This window comes from Gasterosteus aculeatus, chromosome 15 (assembly GCF_964276395.1).
Source record: "Gasterosteus aculeatus chromosome 15, fGasAcu3.hap1.1, whole genome shotgun sequence".
Classification (NCBI taxonomy): domain Eukaryota; kingdom Metazoa; phylum Chordata; class Actinopteri; order Perciformes; family Gasterosteidae; genus Gasterosteus; species Gasterosteus aculeatus.
Genome location: NC_135703.1, coordinates 5,020,781 through 5,041,640, shown reverse-complemented (window position 1 = coordinate 5,041,640; position 20,860 = coordinate 5,020,781). Strand labels below are relative to the sequence as shown.

Genomic DNA, 20,860 nt, shown 5'->3' with positions numbered 1-20,860 from the left:
CCACACGCATAATCCTTATTAAATATCTGTTATGTGTTTCATTATTTAATAAATATAGTATCCTTTTTAATACACGTGTGTATTCTTAGAAATTTCAGACAAAATCCTTTTGGTGAATAACATACGATCCCAGTTATAAAACCAGACCACATATGATTAAATAACCAAAACAAATTATTAACAAATGTACTTATCTGTAGCACATATTTTGGGGGCGGGGTTTATATATATTTCAATACATCTGAAATTAATTAAAAAAACTGTAATTTATCAGTCTCTAGAAAATAACGTAATAATAATGGGACTTTAATTTGTTTCACATGTGCAAAGGCAAATGAAGAAATAGAAAACGACATAATTCATATTCATTTTTCCTCACATTAATTTTTACATTTAATCTCACAATCCCAAAGACAATTTCAAGCCTAGAAACAAACTTTTTTTCGTGAAATGCAAACATGTTATACACACAAAATGACAGTAACGCATAAATAAACAACACAGAAAACGGTAAGAATATGGGGCAAAGAGAAAAGCCCCTTCTCGTGTTGATATGTATATAAATTGAAAAAGGTAAAACCAACATTTTTTCTCCTAATGAAAAATCCAGAAAATGGTTTACCTACCCAACGGTGCATGTCAAACTGTGCTATTAAAACCATGCAATTCCTGCCATGTCCAGATGAGGGGAGTCCTGCTAGCAGAGCAATGGAGGAGAGACAAAGACACAAAACGACAGTGAGGCAAGTGAGAGACACCAGTGACACAGACAGAATGAGACCTCACTTATTAATACAATAATTGAGGTCTCATTCTGTCTGCACTCAACTGCAAAGAAGTTCCCTTCCGGTATATGGAACCATGCACCCTGCAACGCGCAACATTAATATACGAATTCACTTGATACATCCACTTCATTCGATACATCCATGATAAAGGAGGATACCTTTTTCATTGCATCTTCAAGGCAACCTTCTCCAACATCCAACTCCACTTACCCGACCTGATGCTTTCCATGTGTCCTGCTCCCAGATCTGCACGGCGGAGCGACTCTGAGACATATGGAGGAGAGGGGTGGGGGTGGAAGAGGTGGTCTTGGGGGACAAGGACACTGCACCTTGTTACCATCGGGTCGACTGTTAAGTTTTACAAGTAACGTTTTGCGAGCGCATAAACGATACCTTCTAAACCTGCACAGGAAACTCCGTCAACATGCTGTGATAATGTAAGTCTCTGGCATCCACTGGATGCCCCATAGTCTGGGAGCGGTGCGATCTACAGAGGTATCGATTACACGCGCCCCTTTCCATGTTTGATGCTCCAACACTGGCTTATAAAAAATAAAAAATAAAGTCAGGCTGCTGGTGTGCAACTTTCTCTGATGGTCACATGAGTCGACCCCCTAAGTTTTCCAAACTCGATTGGACATACAGAAAAAAAAGGATTTCGTAGTGCTGATAACTGTATGGAAGGCTTTCATTAAAACAGCCGCAAATGGAAAACACTGGCCAGTCGCATCCACAGGTCAATATTTTCAGATATATTCTGATGATATATTTTTCAAATCACGTGTCTACTCCCCTCTGGATGCACACTAAAATCACGTCACCGGTATCAACACTGACAAACGGCGGAGATGTCAACCCTTTGCATGTATCGGTTATGATGTACGAGTCCTTACCGGTGGCATGTTGGATGAAACGTTTCCCTTTCCCTCACTTCCCCTATTTAAAATATTCAAGGAGGCTGCACGGCTCCAGACCGGATGGGGTTTGCATTGGCTGACGGAGTTCCCAGCGCAGGACGACCAATGAAACCAAAGCACAGGCTCAGCGTATAACAGCGAAGATTGACGTGTGGACACATTAAATTAATTTTAGCAAACGCTGGACTCCCCGGGATAACTCCGATTCGCTTTTATCGAATGAAGATCGTGTTTGGGACCGTGTTTTGCCCTGCGAGTCAGTTGTTTCCAAGCGAGTAAAAGAGAAGGGTGCGCGCTGCACTCGGAGGAGATTTGAAGAGGTCTATTTTCCCCTCTTCTGGGGCTCATTCCTCCCGTTCCCCTTCCTCCTCTGCTCTCGCTCGGACGCGTTCAGCCATTCCACGGGGCGCCTATATCTCCCTGCACCTCGAAACATAGGCAAATGGGTAAGTCTTCGGCATGCTTCAATGGCACGCAGCTTATGGAAGCGAATCCCGAACATCACGCTTGCGTAAAGACAGAAATGCGCGTTTGTTTGGTTTCCTATTTCTTTTGGGTTCAGATAATACGCATTACAAGGGTGTGTTTTTTTCTTTTCAAGCTTAAATCCGGGGAGGGCGGATTTTCCAGCTCTATTTAGCAGGCATTGTAGCTTTTAATCTTAATTTGAAGCACACTGCCAATTGTGCCATGAATAGTGTCTCTGAGGAGCGTCCGATTGAGCTCTCGTGCTCGCCATTTTTTTTTTACGTTTTCTTTTAGTTGTAGTTGTTGTGTAAGCGGCAGACGGGAAACATGCAGTGAAATAATGTACACACGTTTGTTGACATGCTATCCTCTCTTTGTGGCGTAACCCGAAGCAGCCGACCTGTCAAACACAGACAGGATGCCCATTTTTCAAGGAGCTTCCTAATGACAAATAATAATACTTAAAAAAAAAATGAAATGACATTGTGTGGCAGTGTAGGGAAACTTGGGGATGTTTAATTTCCCTGCCAGAAATGTATTTGCATGACTACCCACCCCACTGAACATGTGCCTTGTGTGTCTCCATTCCCCTGCAGATCAAAACTACGGGGAGGTGAACCAGTTAGGCGGCGTGTTCGTCAATGGGCGACCCCTGCCCAACGCCATACGGTTAAGAATAGTGGAGCTGGCCCAGCTCGGGATCAGGCCCTGCGACATCAGCCGGCAACTGCGAGTCTCGCACGGCTGCGTGAGCAAGATTCTGGCGAGGTACAATGAGACGGGCTCCATCTTACCCGGTGCTATCGGCGGGAGCAAACCGCGGGTCACGACGCCCAACGTGGTGAAGAACATTAGGGAGTACAAACAAGGCGACCCCGGGATCTTTGCCTGGGAGATCCGGGACAGGCTTTTGGCGGATGGAGTTTGTGACAAGTACAACGTCCCGTCGGTCAGCTCGATCAGCAGGATTTTACGCAACAAGATTGGAAATCTCTCCCAGCCCAACCAGTACGAGGGCAGTAAGCAGGCCTCTGCGCAGGCCGGGCTCTCCTACAACCACATATACCCTTATTCCTACCCCAACATGTCGCCCACTGGCACTAAAATGGGCAGCCCTGGAGTACCGATGACAGCGGGACATATGAGCATATCCAGGGCCTGGCCCTCTGCACACACCGTCAGCAACATCCTCGGTATACGGGCCTTCATGGACCCTTCAGGTGAGGAAAAGAAACACGCACTGCGCCGTGAGGACAGCGAGACGTATCGCTCTCACTGTCCTCAAATTGAAGTTTAGTAGACTACTGCGGCGGGTTGTTTTTTGCGCAAATTGCCGCATCACACCGCACAATCTGCGCCTCAAGGCGGAACAATGTGTCCATTAGAAGTTACACAGGCCTTCGTTTCACCATTCAGTCAGAAAGCAGCAAGGCCGCTTCTCAATGAGCCTTTTCATGGGATGATGCAAATGCAAACACCTTGCTCACCTGCTCTAATAACCCGCTAATCCCTCCAGTAGTCACTGCGGGTGTTTTGTCTTTGACTGGCCAACACAGCTACACAGTGGTCAGTGTTTCAGCCAGCAAGCGTGTTTTGTGCCATTTAATGTGATTTTAACTAAATGTTCGTCAAATTCCACATTAGGAGTTTTTTTTTTTCACATTGAAATTGATTGGAGCCGTAAACCTATTATACGAGAAAGTTGCTTCTTTGACGCATTCATATGATACAATATATGATTTTTTCGGACAATATACCCAAACAATTGTTAATATAATGAATTAAATAAGATCATATTAATTACAATATGATGATGATGTTTTTGTTTTTGTTTTGTATTTGTCTTTACCGTTAAATTTAAAAACAGCCCTTTTTAGAATACGTCCTTATTATACTTGTTATGATAATATTTATCTTCCGTTTAATGAATTATTTTTTAATTAAACCAAGCTAAACTCTTTTAGAAAGGCCTTCTGTTTTGAAAGTAAAATATATTTTAAAGCAGGGGCAGTCTTATACGGAAAGAATTTAAAATATTTAATTCGCATAATTTATCAATATCTAAAGGACTGCATTTTTTTTTTCTCCTGTGGAAATTCTACTTTTTCTTATACATTTTTGACATGAAGTTCCGTGTTTCCAAATCAGCCATTGCTGGGGCAGAAGGATACCCACCAAAAATGGAAGAGTGGAGTAGCGTCAACAGAGCAGCTTTCCCCGGGGCGCACACGGTCAACGGGATCGATAAAGCGGCGATCGACTCAGACATAAAATACGCTCAGGTAACTGGATGTCTGTACACGTGAAGCCCGTGACGTTTCCACACTTGTTGTGCACTCTGTGTCGCCAGCGCCATTTCCTTTCCTTTGTGAGAAACCCTCCAATTGTCTCGTGCCAAAATGGGCAGAGGCCTTTATTAAAGCGTTGCTCTCGCCGCACGCAGGCCTGTGGCGGAGTTGTTTCCAAAGTTTCCATATTACGGCGGACACTGAAGGCCACAGACCTCGCTGCCCGACGAGACGTTACCCCCGACACTCCAAAAGAGTCCTATGCTTGTTGATTAAGTGTTCGGTTTTAGGACGCAGACAGGCAGTCTGTGTACTCGTGCTCCGATTAGTCTTATTTATGGCGAATTCAGTTCGCCACTCATTCCATTCCATAATTTGCTCCCCTCAGCCTGTAAACCACGAAGCCCCGCTGGAGGCCGCATGCCGCCGCTGTCACATATGTCATTACAAGCGCTGCGCCGTCTGAGGTTTTGTTGTGCTTACTTTGTTTGCGTGTTCTTGTGCTTGCCCGCAGCCCTCCTCGACACTGTCCAGTTATGTCTCGGCGTGCGCTTACTCTCCCAACAACCAGTACGGGGTGTACAGTGGGCCGGCCGGCGGCTACGTGGCCCCGGGGCACCACCACTGGCAGCCCCAGAGCCCGGTGCTGTCCCACCCGAGCGGCGGGATGGCCGGCATGCACGCGGGGGAGATCCACTCACCGATGACCTTTAAGCATCAGGCGCGAGAGGGTACGTATGCTGTTAAATATTAAGGCCACGCCACGTGGTTCGATTACATTTTATATACAAAAATGGTAGACGTTTTTTAGGTCATTTTCATCTTCTTGGTAAAACTCGTATGTGAAATAGCGCATGGTGAAGGCACGTCGTGGGGTAAATAATAATTTATATTTATTATTTGTGCCGTGCAGGGGACAGAAAACCGCCCACTCTCCTGAACAAGCAGCAGCAACACGAGGACTTGAACAGTGTGCATGGACTCAGTCTCCCTACCTCATCGTCATAACCGGGACTAATACCACCTCAATTACCTGACCCAAATTAACTGAACTAATTTCTTGGACTCCAACAGTAAGTCAGAACACTTAACGGCTTGTTTACCCCGAGAGTTGCGCAGCTCACAGTCAAACACACAGGCCCATTCACACGCATTATGAATACAGTAGCTTTATCGGCCTACTGGCTCATTGAATGTAAGCTTGCGTGGATATATCGGTGATGCCCCGCGAAAAATGTGCTCAATTGAAACACGTCATGGTGCTAATTGAGCACATGTCTCTCATCAAGACTGCAGGATTAAAAAAAAAAAACATGCATAAAGTCACTGAAGTTTTATTATTAAGAAAAACAAGGGCTTATCTGTAATCGGAAATATATTATTTAGATTTGTTGCGATGATTTCGAGTCCATACCACACTCAACGATGTGAACAAACAGGTCAATTGTCTAAATGTAAAATATTTGCCAAAGCTTTAATTATATATTTTTATAACTCCATTGTAAATATTCAACAAAAATAAAGGCTTTCTTCAATGCTGCGTGTTGTCGTTCTGTAGTTGTTTCGGCATTTGTTCCATGAATGTTTGCTTTATCTGGTAAAGGAATCAGTCAGGGATGTTCGCTGTCGATCGTATCCATCATATCTGTCGCCTAAACACACTTTCAGTTAACCCCCAAAAGTGATTTCGGTGATGCCTTTAAAGTTTTGCGCCCGCAATGGTCTCATCGCGACTTTTCTACCTGGAGGTGAACGAATGATTACTGCGTTTTGTTTGCTCCTGTAAATACCATAACAAACATTTCGATCGATAATATCACACCTGACGAACCAAAGTCTCTGCAAAAGACCACCACGTCCATCTGTCGGCTGTAGGGGATTAAATTGGGTCCTTCCACCATGGGAAAAATGCATTTCGTGACTCAGGTGTGACACCGCATGCAGACCGGGCGGGCGCCTCCGCTGATGCTATCTCTCACTTGTAAATGATACCGACCGAGATGGAAATCACAGACCTGATCATGCACGTTTGTGAACGGTGTCAGTCAAAATCCACCCACATGCAGCCTCGGGTATTTTTTCCCCCCCTCCATTTTACAAATGAAGGGAATTGAGGCATTATGAGGGGCGTGCGGGCCTTTACGCGGCTGCGTGTCTGGGTTCATTCCCGGGACCCCGTTTGCTTTAACGAACCGCCTCCTCGATGCTCGCCCTAATAAACCTAATAAACTGTTTTCTGATCAAGCCTCTTTGTGGGAAACACTTCTGTAATTTTGTTCCGTATGATCCATTTAACGATGCGTTAGTAATAATAGCCTAATTTCGACCAACAATATAAAATGGACAGTTGGGTGTTTAGAGATGTGGGGGATGGGGAATGTTTTTGAAAATGTACGTCTTGGCTAAAATAATCAAAGACTGAATACTTTTAATTTATTTATGAAAGCTTGGGGTGTCTAATTCTATTAGTACTCACAATGAGTCAATGCCTTTATTGGTGTTCTGTAGTTCTATTTGCAACACAAGTTTTAAAATACGCGGGCCGAGAAATTAGAATTTTCAGTCCATGTTTTCAAAATATGTAGACGTACATATGTTACAAAGTGATTAACACTCTTTTTACATCGCTCAACTCTTTCAACTCAAATTGATGAATGTGATTAAAGTGGACTCGCAGGTGTGTCACATAACCATATTGTGGGTTAGGGTGACGCAACGAAAACAACTTTAAAATGATACACACAAAAAGTTCTTAAGTTCTTAAGTATCTTCATAAATTAAAAATGTAATCCTGTTTTATTATTCCTAACAAGGCCTGTTGAACTTTCACGTAGACCAAGAAATCCTTCCAAGTCAGTTTCCGCTGAACTCATTCAATTAGACGATTGATTGTAATGTGAACATAAACCTGTTCAAACAAATCAACTTCAAGGTTTTCACCAATAAAAGCAAAAGCTGCTGATTGACTAATGTTGACATGAATGAGTGCAGTCGCAAAACTGAAGACGCCTTAATGACAGTAGTCATAAGACTGGAGGGAAGATCAATTCAGAGAGCAATATACATAAATATGCATTCGCTTTTCTTAATTTGGAAACTCAAGCTGAACCGCCACAGAAAAGAAGACTATTGATCATAAAAACAAGACATGATTTCAATACATGGGTTAATGCATAGACCCTCCAATGTGCTTTTTGAACATGTTGCTGAGCTTTAAAACGTGTCCTTTTGTCCTCCTATAATAATAAGGATGGTAATAGATTTCATCTCCCATGTCCACATGCAAGCATGAACATGTACAGCGATAATCAACTTCTCTTAAAGGCTGCAAACTTTTCAGTTTTGATTGATAAGGAACAGGTCTGAAAAACGGACCCCAGGAAAAGAGGAAATACCTCTTTCACAAGGTGCTACAATCCGGCATGCAAGCTCTCTCACGGCGTGCCGTGGTGATCACTTTTAGGATAAATCCAGGAATCCGGGTGCTGTTTGAGCTCTATTTCGAAGTTGCTGATTACTTTTCTTTTTCTCGGGCAGAATCCCAAGCGACTCCGTATATCCAAACATTAATACGGCCTATGAGTACACACGCTCCCTAACTGGAGTCCTTCTGTTTTCCCGGATACCACTTGGGGTTCAGAAAACAGTCCTTCATGGTGGTGGGGTTACTTCCTGCGGGACCTGTGGTCATCAATCAGGGCAGCAAGTGATACCCCCCACTGCGTACTTCTGCAGACCCTCTGTGTTGGGAGGGGGGTCAGCAGGTGGGCTGCCTTCAGACGGTGGTTTCCTATTGATACACAGCACAAACACATAATATGTCTTTCATTGTTAGTGTGTGTACTTTGAGATGGGTGCAACATGACAACGTGCTTCATTCCAGAACTACCATTAAGAGTACTATTACTATGTAATTACTATGCAATTACAGCATTGGTCAGCTGGTTCCCACTGAGGCATTGCTTTATTATTTTTTTTAAAGTTTTTTTACTAATGATGTCATTTTTAGGGCGGTAAATACATTCAACAAAAAATATAATTTATTTTTTTATTAACTAATTAATCCCAAATTAATAGACTCTTTATGAGTAAGTAATGAGTAATCACTTTAGAAAGCGTGTATTTCAGGGTAGATGTATTTTTGTATTATAAGTATTATATTATTATATACTGTGTAGTGTATTAGATGCTGAGATGGAAGTAGCCAAGCAGCTAGCTTAGCCTAGCGTTCGTAAAGTGGTCACTCACCCACTTTCTGTTTGACACGGACACAGTTCTCCGCTGTATGTCGCCCCTCGGGTTTTACTTCCTATGCAAAAAGCTCTCTCCATCTACAATATCGCCTCGTTCTCTCCCGTCTAACCGCAGCTAGCAGCGAGTTTGTTTTCATAGTAAACAAAGTTGCGCTAACAACGTTGGAATATTTTATCGTATCAATCTCGGCCACGTTAATAACATAAATTAACCCTTTGATTGTGACAGTCCTAGAAATTTGACAACATATTATTCAATAAACATTTTTATTTGTTACTATAAAATGATTTTCCAACTTTTTGTTGTTATATCTTCAGGTGTTGTATGTAATAGATGTATGTTTGGAGTTTGGATTGAACCCAATGGATTGTACATTTGAATCAATCTAAAACACCAGACCTGTTTGTGGCTAAGTGAGTCAAAAGGAGACCGTTTGCACCACACCATCTCAGACTCAATGACACTCACAAGTGTGCAGAGTCCCAGACTTAAACACCGTGCAGTGCCTCCACAGTGTTACCTCTGCAACTTAAACTTCAAAAGGATTCTCGATTGCCAAAAGCTTAAACAGATTCCTGGAGAGTGGGATAGCAGTTGTAGGCTCCTTGATCCTAATGGGTGTGATATTAAGTAGTATTAATAATAGAAAAGAAAGAACAGGCGCACCTATCTTCAACTGTAGCGATTCATCAAGGTCTGCCATGTGTACTGGAAGTTATGAGTGTTCTCTGAAGACCAAGGTTCCGTTTATGTGTTGGACACTTTACATTATGTGTGCTTTTTTATGTGTTGAGTAGGGAAACTACCCCAGACTGTCCCGGCGTTACTTATTCTCTAACCTCTCTACCTTTGCACGTCTCAAAGTCAACAAGAGGGCATTTCCAGGACACGGTGACAAAGCAGTCGAGACAAGTCCTTGGAAAAATAACTGAGAAAGATACGTCAGAAACCTTATTAGAATAGAGTGCCAAGCTGGCAAAATGTCAAATTCTGAAAAAGAAAGGCCAGGTGTCAATTTCAAATGAATTGAGTTACCATAGTAACTTGGTGCATGCAAACATGCGTTTAGCGATGCTAAAAAAGCGTGTGCCTGTCATGGTCTTTGACATGATGAAGCATTCGATCACAGCCGCCAGACCTGTTTACTCTGTATGACAGAATATGATGAGCGTTTTATTACCAGGAGAAAATAGAAACAGGGCGAAGTGAAGAGAAAATTATACACGCTAACCAGCTTTTGACAGGAAGAGAAGACAAGTAAGATATTCATTTGACCAAATCTCAAAGTGATGCAATCACGGTTTTACCACCCAAACCTAAAACACCAAAGCAATGGGTCAAGTGACTAGCCTCTCTTTTTTTCCGCTGCCTGTCCACAGGATTTTAAAGCAGGCAGAGTTACAGCTCTGCAGTCTGGAGGATGATAAATGTCTCTCTCCCATGTTCTTACTTGCTCTGCCAGCTCACCACATCAACCCGTTGCTCGAAAAGCAAAATGGACGGAGACACGATGATGACATTTGGCTTTCTAAATGAAAACGTATCATTTCGCATTTGCTCTCAGGAGATCCCGTTGCTGTTTTTGGTCTTCTGAGGATACAGCAATGAAGAGAATGAAAGCAGGATTACATTGAATTGCAGAGCCCAGCTTTAAATTATTATATACCGATGAATAAAAGAGCATGAAATTATGTTTACAGTCTTTGAAAACACTGCCATGAACGCAAGCCTATTTCTGTAATTTGTGTGTGATGTCAGTAATAGGGAAACAACAATACTTGGAGGAGTCTGCATTTCTAGGGAAGTCAAAAGCCTGCAATATGGAAATGTGTCAGCAGTTTTGTGCTGAAGATCTGGGCAGAGACAGAGAGACAGTGGTCGGTGCCGGAGGATCCTTTCTAATTTGTCGAGACTATAGCATTAATGTTCTGCCCATCTGTGACTTATTTAAAGTGTGCTGAAACATATACTGTGCTAAATGTTGCCAAATATGCCAAAGGCCGCCGGTAAAAAAAAGGCCATGCAGAGTTGGATTTGAGGTTTGCCTTGAAGTTAATTTTTGGCGCAAATTCGTATTAGGTGATAATAAGATGATGACTCTTCTCCCAAAATATGTGAGTGGTTCACCACCGTACTGTCTGTTGGTTTGGAAGGGAAATTATTGCAAGAAAGTCAGTTGGATCGCGGAAACGAGAGAAAAGACCTTTCTGTGTTTAGATACACTGGAATTTACATGGTTGAAAAAAATCATATTGCTTTGCATCATTTTACATCTGGTGTTACAGCAGTAATGGATTACAAAAGTTTTTGATTTCCCAACCCAGTTTGATGGATAGTATTGAACCGAAATAAACTACAGTGCGTAGTATAAAATAATATGCCTCTCAGAGCATCTATATAACTGTATATGTGCTGTATATAAACTTCAGTGGTATTCATAGATTTGTCTTTTCGTTTTTTCCGTGAGTATCAAGGACCAAAGATAGTTACTAACTTATCATGTAATTGTATTATTGAATAATGTCATTATGTTAATATTATCTAGCTTTGAGATAAAGATCAGAGTTTGGATCTGAACATCGGAGGTCAGGAAGTCATATCCCTGCTTGTTTCAGTTTAATGCATTCAATCGATAACATTGATTAAAGAAATATTTTTTAGAAATTGGCAAAACATTTTAAATAAAGAGCTACGTCATCGGCTTAAGGGTAAATGAGAGGAAATAACTACATCGGCGTCTATTTTTCCTTAGATACAAATTAAGAAGGAACAATATAAACAACTTGCTAACTGTTAGAACTTTTGCATATAATTCAAAATAATGTGTTTTTTACATCCAACCTTTAAGCAGCATTTTTTCCTAAATGAAGGAATAATTTCCCGTTCCATACTTCTTAGAGAGTTAGAGAGTGTCATGTTTTTTGGGGCGTGACAAGTCTTTTAGAAGAGACTCAAGAGTTCAACCGGGGTTACTAAATACATGAAGTTTAACAAACTCATACTTCTGGATTCCCGAAGTTGCAGAATAACTATGGAGGAGACTTGTGACCTGGGTCAAATATTCCCAGACACAGCCTTCTGTTTGTGGGTGCTGTGTTCATTGTCTCGGTGTTCAGATGAGATAACAGACAGCAGAGCACACTGGTCCGCAGTGCAGGTCTCAAGCGTGTAGAACCTGTTGTTGAATGCTGCATGGGTACAGGACCAGAAGTGAGTGCTGTCACTGTGCAAGAGATAATGCAACAAAAGGTGAAAGGCAAACAACAGCCAGTGTCATTAATCAACCTTTTCACCGTGCCGTTCTGATGCCGCTCCCTGGGCGTATGTGACAACAGCGCCAGACAGAGCTGCCAACGCCAATCTCTTGTCAGATTTTAAGGAACTCGTTCGTGTGTATCCACGTCTATCAACACAAACCTGCGTGTCCTCTTCACTTCGGCAGCATCCGGGAGGAAATACTGTATGACATCTGACCTTATATTGACAGTGCTGTTAGGTTCGGAGAGCCAATGTTTCTGTGAGGAGCGAGGCCCAGCGACGGATTCATGGGTCCCTTAATGGGGTTTGCTGAATGTGGTGTGAAGTCGACTACGGCTACAAAAACAGCTGGTAGTAAGATAGAGGGAGAAAGACCCGGGAAGGGGGGGGAGAGGGACACGGAATGGAGCTCAGACACGCCTCTCCCATCTCAACACTCGCACGCAGCATTGACCCAAAGGGTGCCTGTTAATTTGGCATGGCGAAAACATGGATTTACTCTGAATGCAGGGTCTGATATCCACTGGGACGGGAGCACAGCTCCACAAGCCAGAGTGACATCACACCGATACGGAAATAACCGAGAGACAACATGCCATTAAGGGGCCTATGAAACTGTCAGTTTGTTGAAGTTGAAATGTTTATTATAAGCACAAACGTGTCATAACCCTGCGAAACTGAAACTTCAAAATAATAAAACACAAAGCTGCAAACTGCGGTGGAACCAGTCGTGTAAAGTACTACACCCAAATCTTTACTCCAGTATTTAAGAAACAACATAATGTAATTACATGATGAACAGTAAAATGCAGTCATTATGAAGATTGGTCCCTTCATGGTGTAGATGTCTTATCAAATTATCAAAATATTTGTCTGAAGGTGTAAAAATAATTCATATTTATTGCAGATAAACATCCTAATTTTTGACGATGTATCGCAATTCATTGACTGATTTGTTTTTGTTATATCTTAATTTGCAAACGTAAAATGATAAATGTGCAATGTGAATGTGAAGAGTAGCTATGAATAGTGTGCATATGTAAAAATTTGAAGTTGAATTTGAATACATTCATACAAATTCATCAATTTGTATGAATAAGTAATGTGCAGATCAATGAGATGGAAAAAGATACTTGTTTATTAGTCGTCTGGCGGGGAAATTCATATGATATGACACACTATGTATCACATGTAATTTAATGGTTCTACTAAAACAATAGAACTGCACCACTTTGTTCTATAAAGGTAAACTATTGTACCATATTCTCTATTTAGTCCATATTATAAGGTGTGTGTGTGTGTGTGTGTGAGACAAACGTCAACACGGTTATGAATGAATTTAATATCCAACAATACCCACTGTCACTCCAAATATGCAAATAATAATAATAATCCTACTAGTATTATGTGTAAAGCTGTGAAGGCGGGAACACAAAATAAAATACAAAAATAAAACACTATGTTAATAAAGGCCTAAAAGTACTGAACTCTTCTGCAGGCATTTAAGGCTCTGTGGGTGGCTCCTCTGCACTGGAAATGGTCTCAGTCATCACCCTCCACCGCAGACTGAGCCGACCACCAGTCACACTTCCAAGCCACAACAACAAGGTGGGCCTCTGCACAAATGCTTAAACTGCATTCAATTGTCTAGCAAGCCCCCTGTCTTTCAGCTCCAATGCTTTGTCTGTCATGGGGTGGAACCCTAATGAGAAACAGTTTTTTTGGTCCTCTGGCTGAGGAGTATTTTTGTGTTTCAGTATAGTAGAGAGTGCGTATGTAAGAGCATAACATTGCTGTTCTTTATGTTGACACCGTGTGGACTACAATCAATTAGTGCAGGTCAACATTTATCTAAATTTCTACTTTTTAAATTAACAAATAAAATAATAAAATGTCCATTTTACAATTATTAAATGAGCAGAACATAAACTATGCATGGATATTTGCAAGTAAAGGTCAAGTTCATGGTATGCAAACAGATGTACTATATTTTTTACATAATAGTCGTGTTTATCATCATCATACTGTACTATCTCATAATAAAGCCAACATATGTCTTTTATTGTCGTTTCTGCATGGGAAATGGCAGAGAAAAGCTCTCAACCACCAACCGTCACATAAAGCAGCTCCTGGTGCTTTGTTAGCAGAGACAGACAAAAGGTGAGTGTTTGAGTGATAGAGGAAGTGCTTGTCTTCTCTTCCTGCTTTCTGTGGCACAGGAATGAAGAGGATGTCTCCGCGTACACCAGAGCTATCCATTACTGAGTTAACAAGGTCTCGGCTGCTCTATAAGTGAAATCCAAGGATTTCGGTTTGTCCGTCACATGGAACAAAATACAAATAAACACACTGATGAATTCGTCCAGGTTTTAGTCTGGAGCCGATGTGTTCCGAAGAATGGAAGTCAAGTCTTTGTCCATCGAAAACAAGACACCGTATGGACGAAACGCAACGCCGTGTTCGGTACACCTGCAAATGTAAAGGGGGGAATTCTTAGAGGAAGGCTTAGATTTCCCCCCTCAGAAAAGTGGTTCCTGCCAGTTGGACCCATCGACCGAACAAAAGCAGGTGGGAAAAAGCCAGGTGAGGCGCCTCTATGTCGCTCGGTTTCATTCTAGTGTGCAGCGGGGTTGAATTGAAACGTTTCCAAACAGAGTTGGCAAAGATTTTCCTTGCATTCACTTCCAGTACATAATTTATGAGTTTAATATTTTCAGTTGAGAAACTAATCCAGTGGCAACAAAAAGAAGTGACTGGGTTTTACTGGTGGGCTTAAACATTGCACTTTCAGGCTAATATGGACTTTTTTGTCAAGTCACTTCCGTACTTAAGTAACGTCCCTTATGTAATTATTTCAACTCAAACCATGAACTTCCCCCAAAGCTAGCCAAGTTGTTTTCTGTCCCAAACCTAGCCAAGTATTTAAAATGTACTTATTGGATCCCTAAACTATGGGTCTTTGCTCAAACGTAACCATATTTTTGTATCTTGAAAACCACTGAGGCTTGTGAGGGCTTGTGACCCAACACACAACTAAAATAACCTTTTGAAGGATATCATACAAACCATTACGTGTTTATGTACTACTTACTTGACATTAGCGTGAATGAAAAGTAATGCATTGGTAAAGTTAGCACAAATGGTTTTGAGATGGTCTCATGCTTCAACTTCCAAGATATGAGCACTTCTTCTACCTCTAAAATGGGCATTTACTCTGTCTCCATGCTCTATGATTTATTTCTTTGTTTTCATTTAAAAGGGGAAAATGGACCGTTTAAAACAGAAATGCCATAGTTTGATTCAAATTAAGTTTGTTTACACCGGTGGGCATTTGGCAGGTGAAACCAGTTGATGACTAAACATTGAGTAGACAAAGCAAATGAACATTTATCATTTAAAACTTGGATGGGCACTGCCAAGGCCTTTTCCATAAGTGGAACATAATGGATCTGCCATTGGATTCTCTCCAATAATCTAATGGGCTCTTACCTGTCCGGTGCTACACAATTCTACTAAGTTTTGAAAAAATCTGAAATAAAAATAACAAAATAACGCTATAGTGACAAACTGACATTCCAACAAATGAAACAAATATCCTCCGTTTGGAGGAAATGAGCAAAACATCTAAACTAGGGGCTCTGCATCATTCAACCTGTACTTTAAAAAAAAAAATGCTGTGCCCACATCCATCCATCGTCCTGCCTCAAGCAGCAAAGCAGTTGTCTCTACTTTCATAGGATGATGAAGGGTCGGTCAGGAGGATCTAGTAAGTTCTATTTTGTGTTGATAGGTGGGATAAAGGAAGATTGATTTGCTTAGTCTCATCATTGCAGGTGTTTGCCTTCACAACCAGCGTCCTCCTACAAGCTATTAGTCAGTACACTGTGGTGAGAAAGAAGTTCCTTCAAGTCTCGTAGATTCCGACAATCCTCGGAGGAGTGTGTAATTTTGGAGACTAAATTGAAGGGGGCCGCAGATTTTCATTCGGAGCAGACGTGACTCAAATGTAGATGCACTGCACTGTGGTCAGACTTCAAACCAACTCTTTGGTTGACTTTTTCACATTCAGACTGCTGCAAATCTCTGATCCACAGCAAAAAAAGAAAAAAAAAGAAAAACAGACTGTTGAGGATTTTGTTTCCATCTAAGCGGGAAACGCGGCGTGTGTGCAGCTCATGAGCAATTGACATCAACTAGTCAGTAGACTGCCTTTAACCAACAATTTCCATTTGTTGGTTCTAGTAATTTCACTTGTAGGTGATTGATACACGGCCGTCTCTGAAGGGAAGCCTTTAGATCACACTGAGAAGATAGGATGGATTGCATCATTGGAGTTAATCCATCAACAATGCCAGAGCACTGAATAAAGCCAGAGTAAAGGAGTGTGTTTGCTCTGTCTTAAGAGTAAATATTAGTTTGTCCAGATAATGCTACGGGGCTGCTGAGGGTTTCCACAATGCTTAAGTTACACCAGAGTCTGCGCTTTTCCGCCTAGAAGAATTGTTTCGCAGCCTTTCTTCTTCTTGAAAGCCAAACATCAGTAGCAGTCTCAAGTAGCTGAAAGTTTTAGTTGATAATCCGGTCTGTCACTCAGACCCACAGTAAGATTAATGGCAGGGGAACTCCTATCTGGCGAACGTCCCGCTCAATCAAAACAGATCACTTGGTTTGAGAAATAGTTCTCAGATACAGAGTTTCACTCTGTACGTGGTATAATCTTCAAAAGATCAAAAATAACAATTGCTACATATGCTGTTTAAAGAAACCTGCAGTCGACGTGGCTGTTTCTCCTGTCCATAGTTCTGGAAGTGTTCATTTTGTGGATAAAGTTGAAAAGCCACTTTTAGCTGATGGTCAATGGTTAACGTTTATCTTACAGTTGGTGCTGTTTTTATCTGTGGAAGTGACAAAAATCAATTTCAAATTATGGAGGAATAAGGGAGCCCTCTACTGCTGAGTAAGGCCTTACTGCCTGCAGTGAGGAAGCAGTCAGTCTTTCATGCATTAGGTCAGTAAAAGATACATCTTACAAATTTTTTATAAATTCTTCAAATGGTCTAAGAAGACTTGACCTTGGCAGATTGATAATGCATTCAGACTTTTAGTAGCATGTATCCCTGAAAAATGAACGACCTCAGTTTTTAACTTAAACATGCAATCAAGCGACCATGAAAGTAACCAACAAAGATGAATTACAGGTCTGACGTATGAGCTGCTGTGTGAACAGATCATGCAGATACGCAGCTGCAAGATGGGCACTGCTCAATCATGACAAATATTGAGTCTACAATTGACATTCACCGAGAAAATATCAGCTTCACGCTACGCTGGGCCCAAAGGGAGCTGAGCACAGCTAATTCCTGGCAGCGCTGACTTGATCTTTTGTTGCACATCTGAGGTATTTTATGGTTATCTATTATGCAACGGTGGACAATTTCGTGTGGCTTGTGTGCTTTATTAGTGTAAGATCATTAGTGGCCTCTTCTCTTCACAGTGACATCTAAGGAGTGAAAAGGTCTCAATTGTAAACAAAGACGTATAACTGAGCCAGTCTCAGATGCTCCCCAATGATCTCGCCTCGATGACTGCCCCTGAAAACGCTGCTCTCGTCTCAGACCCACCGATAACCATCTTTAATGAATAGCTGTGTGCTTCAAGGAGTGCCGGCTGATAGAGATCATTGCAGGAACGATGGGGTTCAGGTCTCGGTAACAATCAGGGAATTCCATCTTAACCGTTTGGATGTCCTCCATAATGCCACACACTCTCAGATTGCTCTCGCAATGGACCTGCACTGAAATAAAACTTGGCACCAGCGAGGCATTCTTGCCCAACTCAACAACCAGCCAAGTCTGAACACCCCCGGGCCCTCTCGCAGCTCCAGGACCTATCTGTCGATGTGAACGCTGACTCTTTGTTGGCGCTTGCTGATCTCAGGTGGAGATACCGCAGTGCTAACCGCCTTATAAAAGGCGGGATGGCGAGGTTTGGCGACTGAAGGCACAAGTGCGGCTCCCTGTGAGTGTGTCTGAAAGGCCCAAATTGAGCCATTTGCCTCAATCTCCGGGGAGAGTCCTTATCGCCTGCAAGATCCAGAGACTGTGTATAATTTGTGGAGCCCTATGCTGATACTGTAAATGAGGTTTAATAGCTGTTGAGGCCCAGTTTAGCTTCATAATGTAGGTTTGTGGTCTTTGATAACCAGTAGCAGAGACATTTTCTTGGGGAAATGGAAAAAAAAACAAGAGAAAAGTCAAGACGGCAGTCAGTCAGTGGGTGTCTGCTGTCTTACTTGATTGATATTCATCCTGTCCCGACACAGAGAACAGACATGAGCTACGTAAATGATCCTTACAGTCTTATCTTCCTTCGCCGGGCTAGATGAGTCAAGTCTGCAATTAGTCAAGTCTCAGTTTGACAAGCTGTCAACCCTAACACTGTGTTTTGTAACACCCAAGGCGAAGTAATAATAAAGTGATAATTTCTAACCAAACCTAACCTTGTGGAAGAGTGTAATGGATTCAGATTGAATGAGTTACTACTGTAATCATGGCTGACGCTGTCATCAAAACAATTAATCATGCCAAGCAAGTCTACTTTAAACAGCTATGATTTTAAGAGAATGTTTCTGAAAAGAATACCTGACAGGGATCTTTCTTTGTTTGCAATTTAAATTTTCTAAGATGACAGATTTGTTTTAATTGTGTTGTTGGTAAAGATTTTTGGAGCATCATTCAGACCGATTACTAGGTTTAATGATGATGACAGTCATACAAATGTATTATCTGATATCAACCAAGCTGTTAAAGCTCTTAAAACTTGGATAAAAAGGTCATTCTTTTTTATGGCTTTATGATGACTGATGCAGGAAGAGACTGCGAACAAGATTCTACAGGTTCACAATAAAACACTTTTACAGGGTATAAGGTTTCTTATAAGGTTATAAGGCTTCTTGTCTTATTTTAGCATGTTAGCACAAACCACAAAGTACAGCTGAGGCTAATTAGTTAATCTTGGACAAAAATGGCATCAGCTGAAAGAAAGCGGCTGAAGTTCATCATGGGGGGTTAATGAATGCCTGTACCAAATTTCATGGCTATTCGTCCAATTGTCAAAATATATCAGAAAAAACACTAAAAGTCAGGAGAATTGACCTTCATAAGTAACATTTACTTTTTGTATAACAGTATCATAGAAACCGACACATAGAGTCATGTATCTTTTCATGTAAGTCCATTTTGCAATTGTTCTGTTGAAACACGGTACTCTTGCGCTGCCTTGCACGCCGCTTTGTGCATTGAATTGTTTTTGATCCGTAGGAACACGTGGGTATGTTGGTCCAGTCCAGTTAGACTACACAGAGAATTTAGTCTAATGCTCTCCAGATACTATAAAAAGAAGAGATGATGTGACAACCACTGTGAGCACTGCAGTTACTCTGCTTGGCAGTGCTGGTTGAAGCTGTGGATACGGTTATTGTGTCACATTGTGGTTTTATTTCCTGTCTTATTTTGTAGTTTACTGCTTCTTGTCTCCCTGGGTAACTTCACTTCCTGCCTGGTCCTGTCATCTCCTGTAATTGTCTGATTGTTTCCACCTGTGTCCAATCACCTGCACCTCCCTAGTGTATTTAAGCCGTGTGTCACTTGTCGCGTCATTGTCTATCGTCCTGGATGTTCGTAGTTCCCACCTGCCGTTTTTCCCCAGTTCCTGTGTGTGTTTTTGCCCGTTGGCTTTTTGCATTTTTTACTATTAAAGTCTTTTTTTGCTTTAGATGTCTGCATTTGAGTCCTGCCTTCCCCACATCCCTGACATATTGCTTGGATTATGGGTGCGTCTGTGGTGGAATCTCGCGTATCGATACGGTGCTGTAGTAACTGTTTACTGCACCTGTTAACGTTGGTCAAGAGAGCATTGATAAGTCATGCAGGATTTGAATCCCTCTTGCTTCTTTCCGATACGAGAGATGTTACCAATACGCCACAAGAGTGCAGGAATTTAGCTGCGTCACCACAAGATACATTTAGCACAACCCTGTCAAATGTACTGCACACATACGTACAATCCCTGCATGTAATTATTGATACAACCAATATAAACTAAAGAGTCAGTCATGATCAAGACAACCGAAGCGCAACCGCGGCTACGGCCGCATGAGCGGTGACAAGCTGCAATGATACTTTTGACTGAACCAGCCACACTTTAGATCGAGACGAATGCAATGAGTTTTTCAGAAAAAAACTCTTCCAATTCACTCAGTGGTTGTTGAGATATTTTGAACTGGACCAAAGTGGTGCAACGTGCATTCCCATCCCAACCAACATGTCTCTACTGATAAATAATTTTGGAGGCAAGGAACAAGTACAAAAACAGTTTCAACCGGCTGTCATCTCTCAGCCATCCCACATGAATCACAGATCATTGGGCATCTCTCTCCTCTCATTTCTGCTATATATCTGTTTGAGGCTGGCGATCCAAGTGAAGAGCAGATAAAGCAGATGATGAGACGCTGCTGAGAGAACAGCTTTACCCTGTGTGACAGGTGTTGACCTGCCCTGAACATAGAAGTCTTTTCACCTCAGCCTAATGAGCTTTTGGTTTTGGAGGCTTAATGTCGATCCAAAGATTTTGTCTCCCGAACTCAAAGAATCGTGATCAAAGCAGGCGATAACCAAAACTCCATCAATTAGAACTTAGAATCAAACGGGTCCCCTAAGGAAAATGATTGAAGATACTATCAGCCATAGATTATCCATTCAGGATGAGATGGGTTCCATGAGACCGGAGATAGGCCTGAGCAAACACATTCCCATCCGCTAGTGAAAATGGATATGTTGTTGACCTGTCCAGCCACACAAAAGCCATTCCCAGTACTCAGGTGAGTTAC

The 20,860-nt window shown here is 41.8% G+C and overlaps 1 protein-coding gene across 1 annotated transcript; it reads left to right on the top strand.

Moving 5' to 3' along the window:
• The first annotated feature begins 1,758 nt into the window (after nt 1–1,758).
• On the top strand, nt 1,759–6,001 carry pax1a (paired box 1a). The gene is made up of 5 exons (XM_040200480.2): nt 1,759–2,151; nt 2,770–3,393; nt 4,322–4,455; nt 4,976–5,192; nt 5,375–6,001. Exons 1-5 carry the CDS (start codon nt 2,148–2,150, stop codon nt 5,467–5,469), a joined length of 1,074 nt encoding a protein of 357 aa, XP_040056414.1. The 5' UTR covers nt 1,759–2,147; the 3' UTR covers nt 5,470–6,001.
• The last annotated feature ends 14,859 nt before the right edge of the window (nt 6,002–20,860 follow it).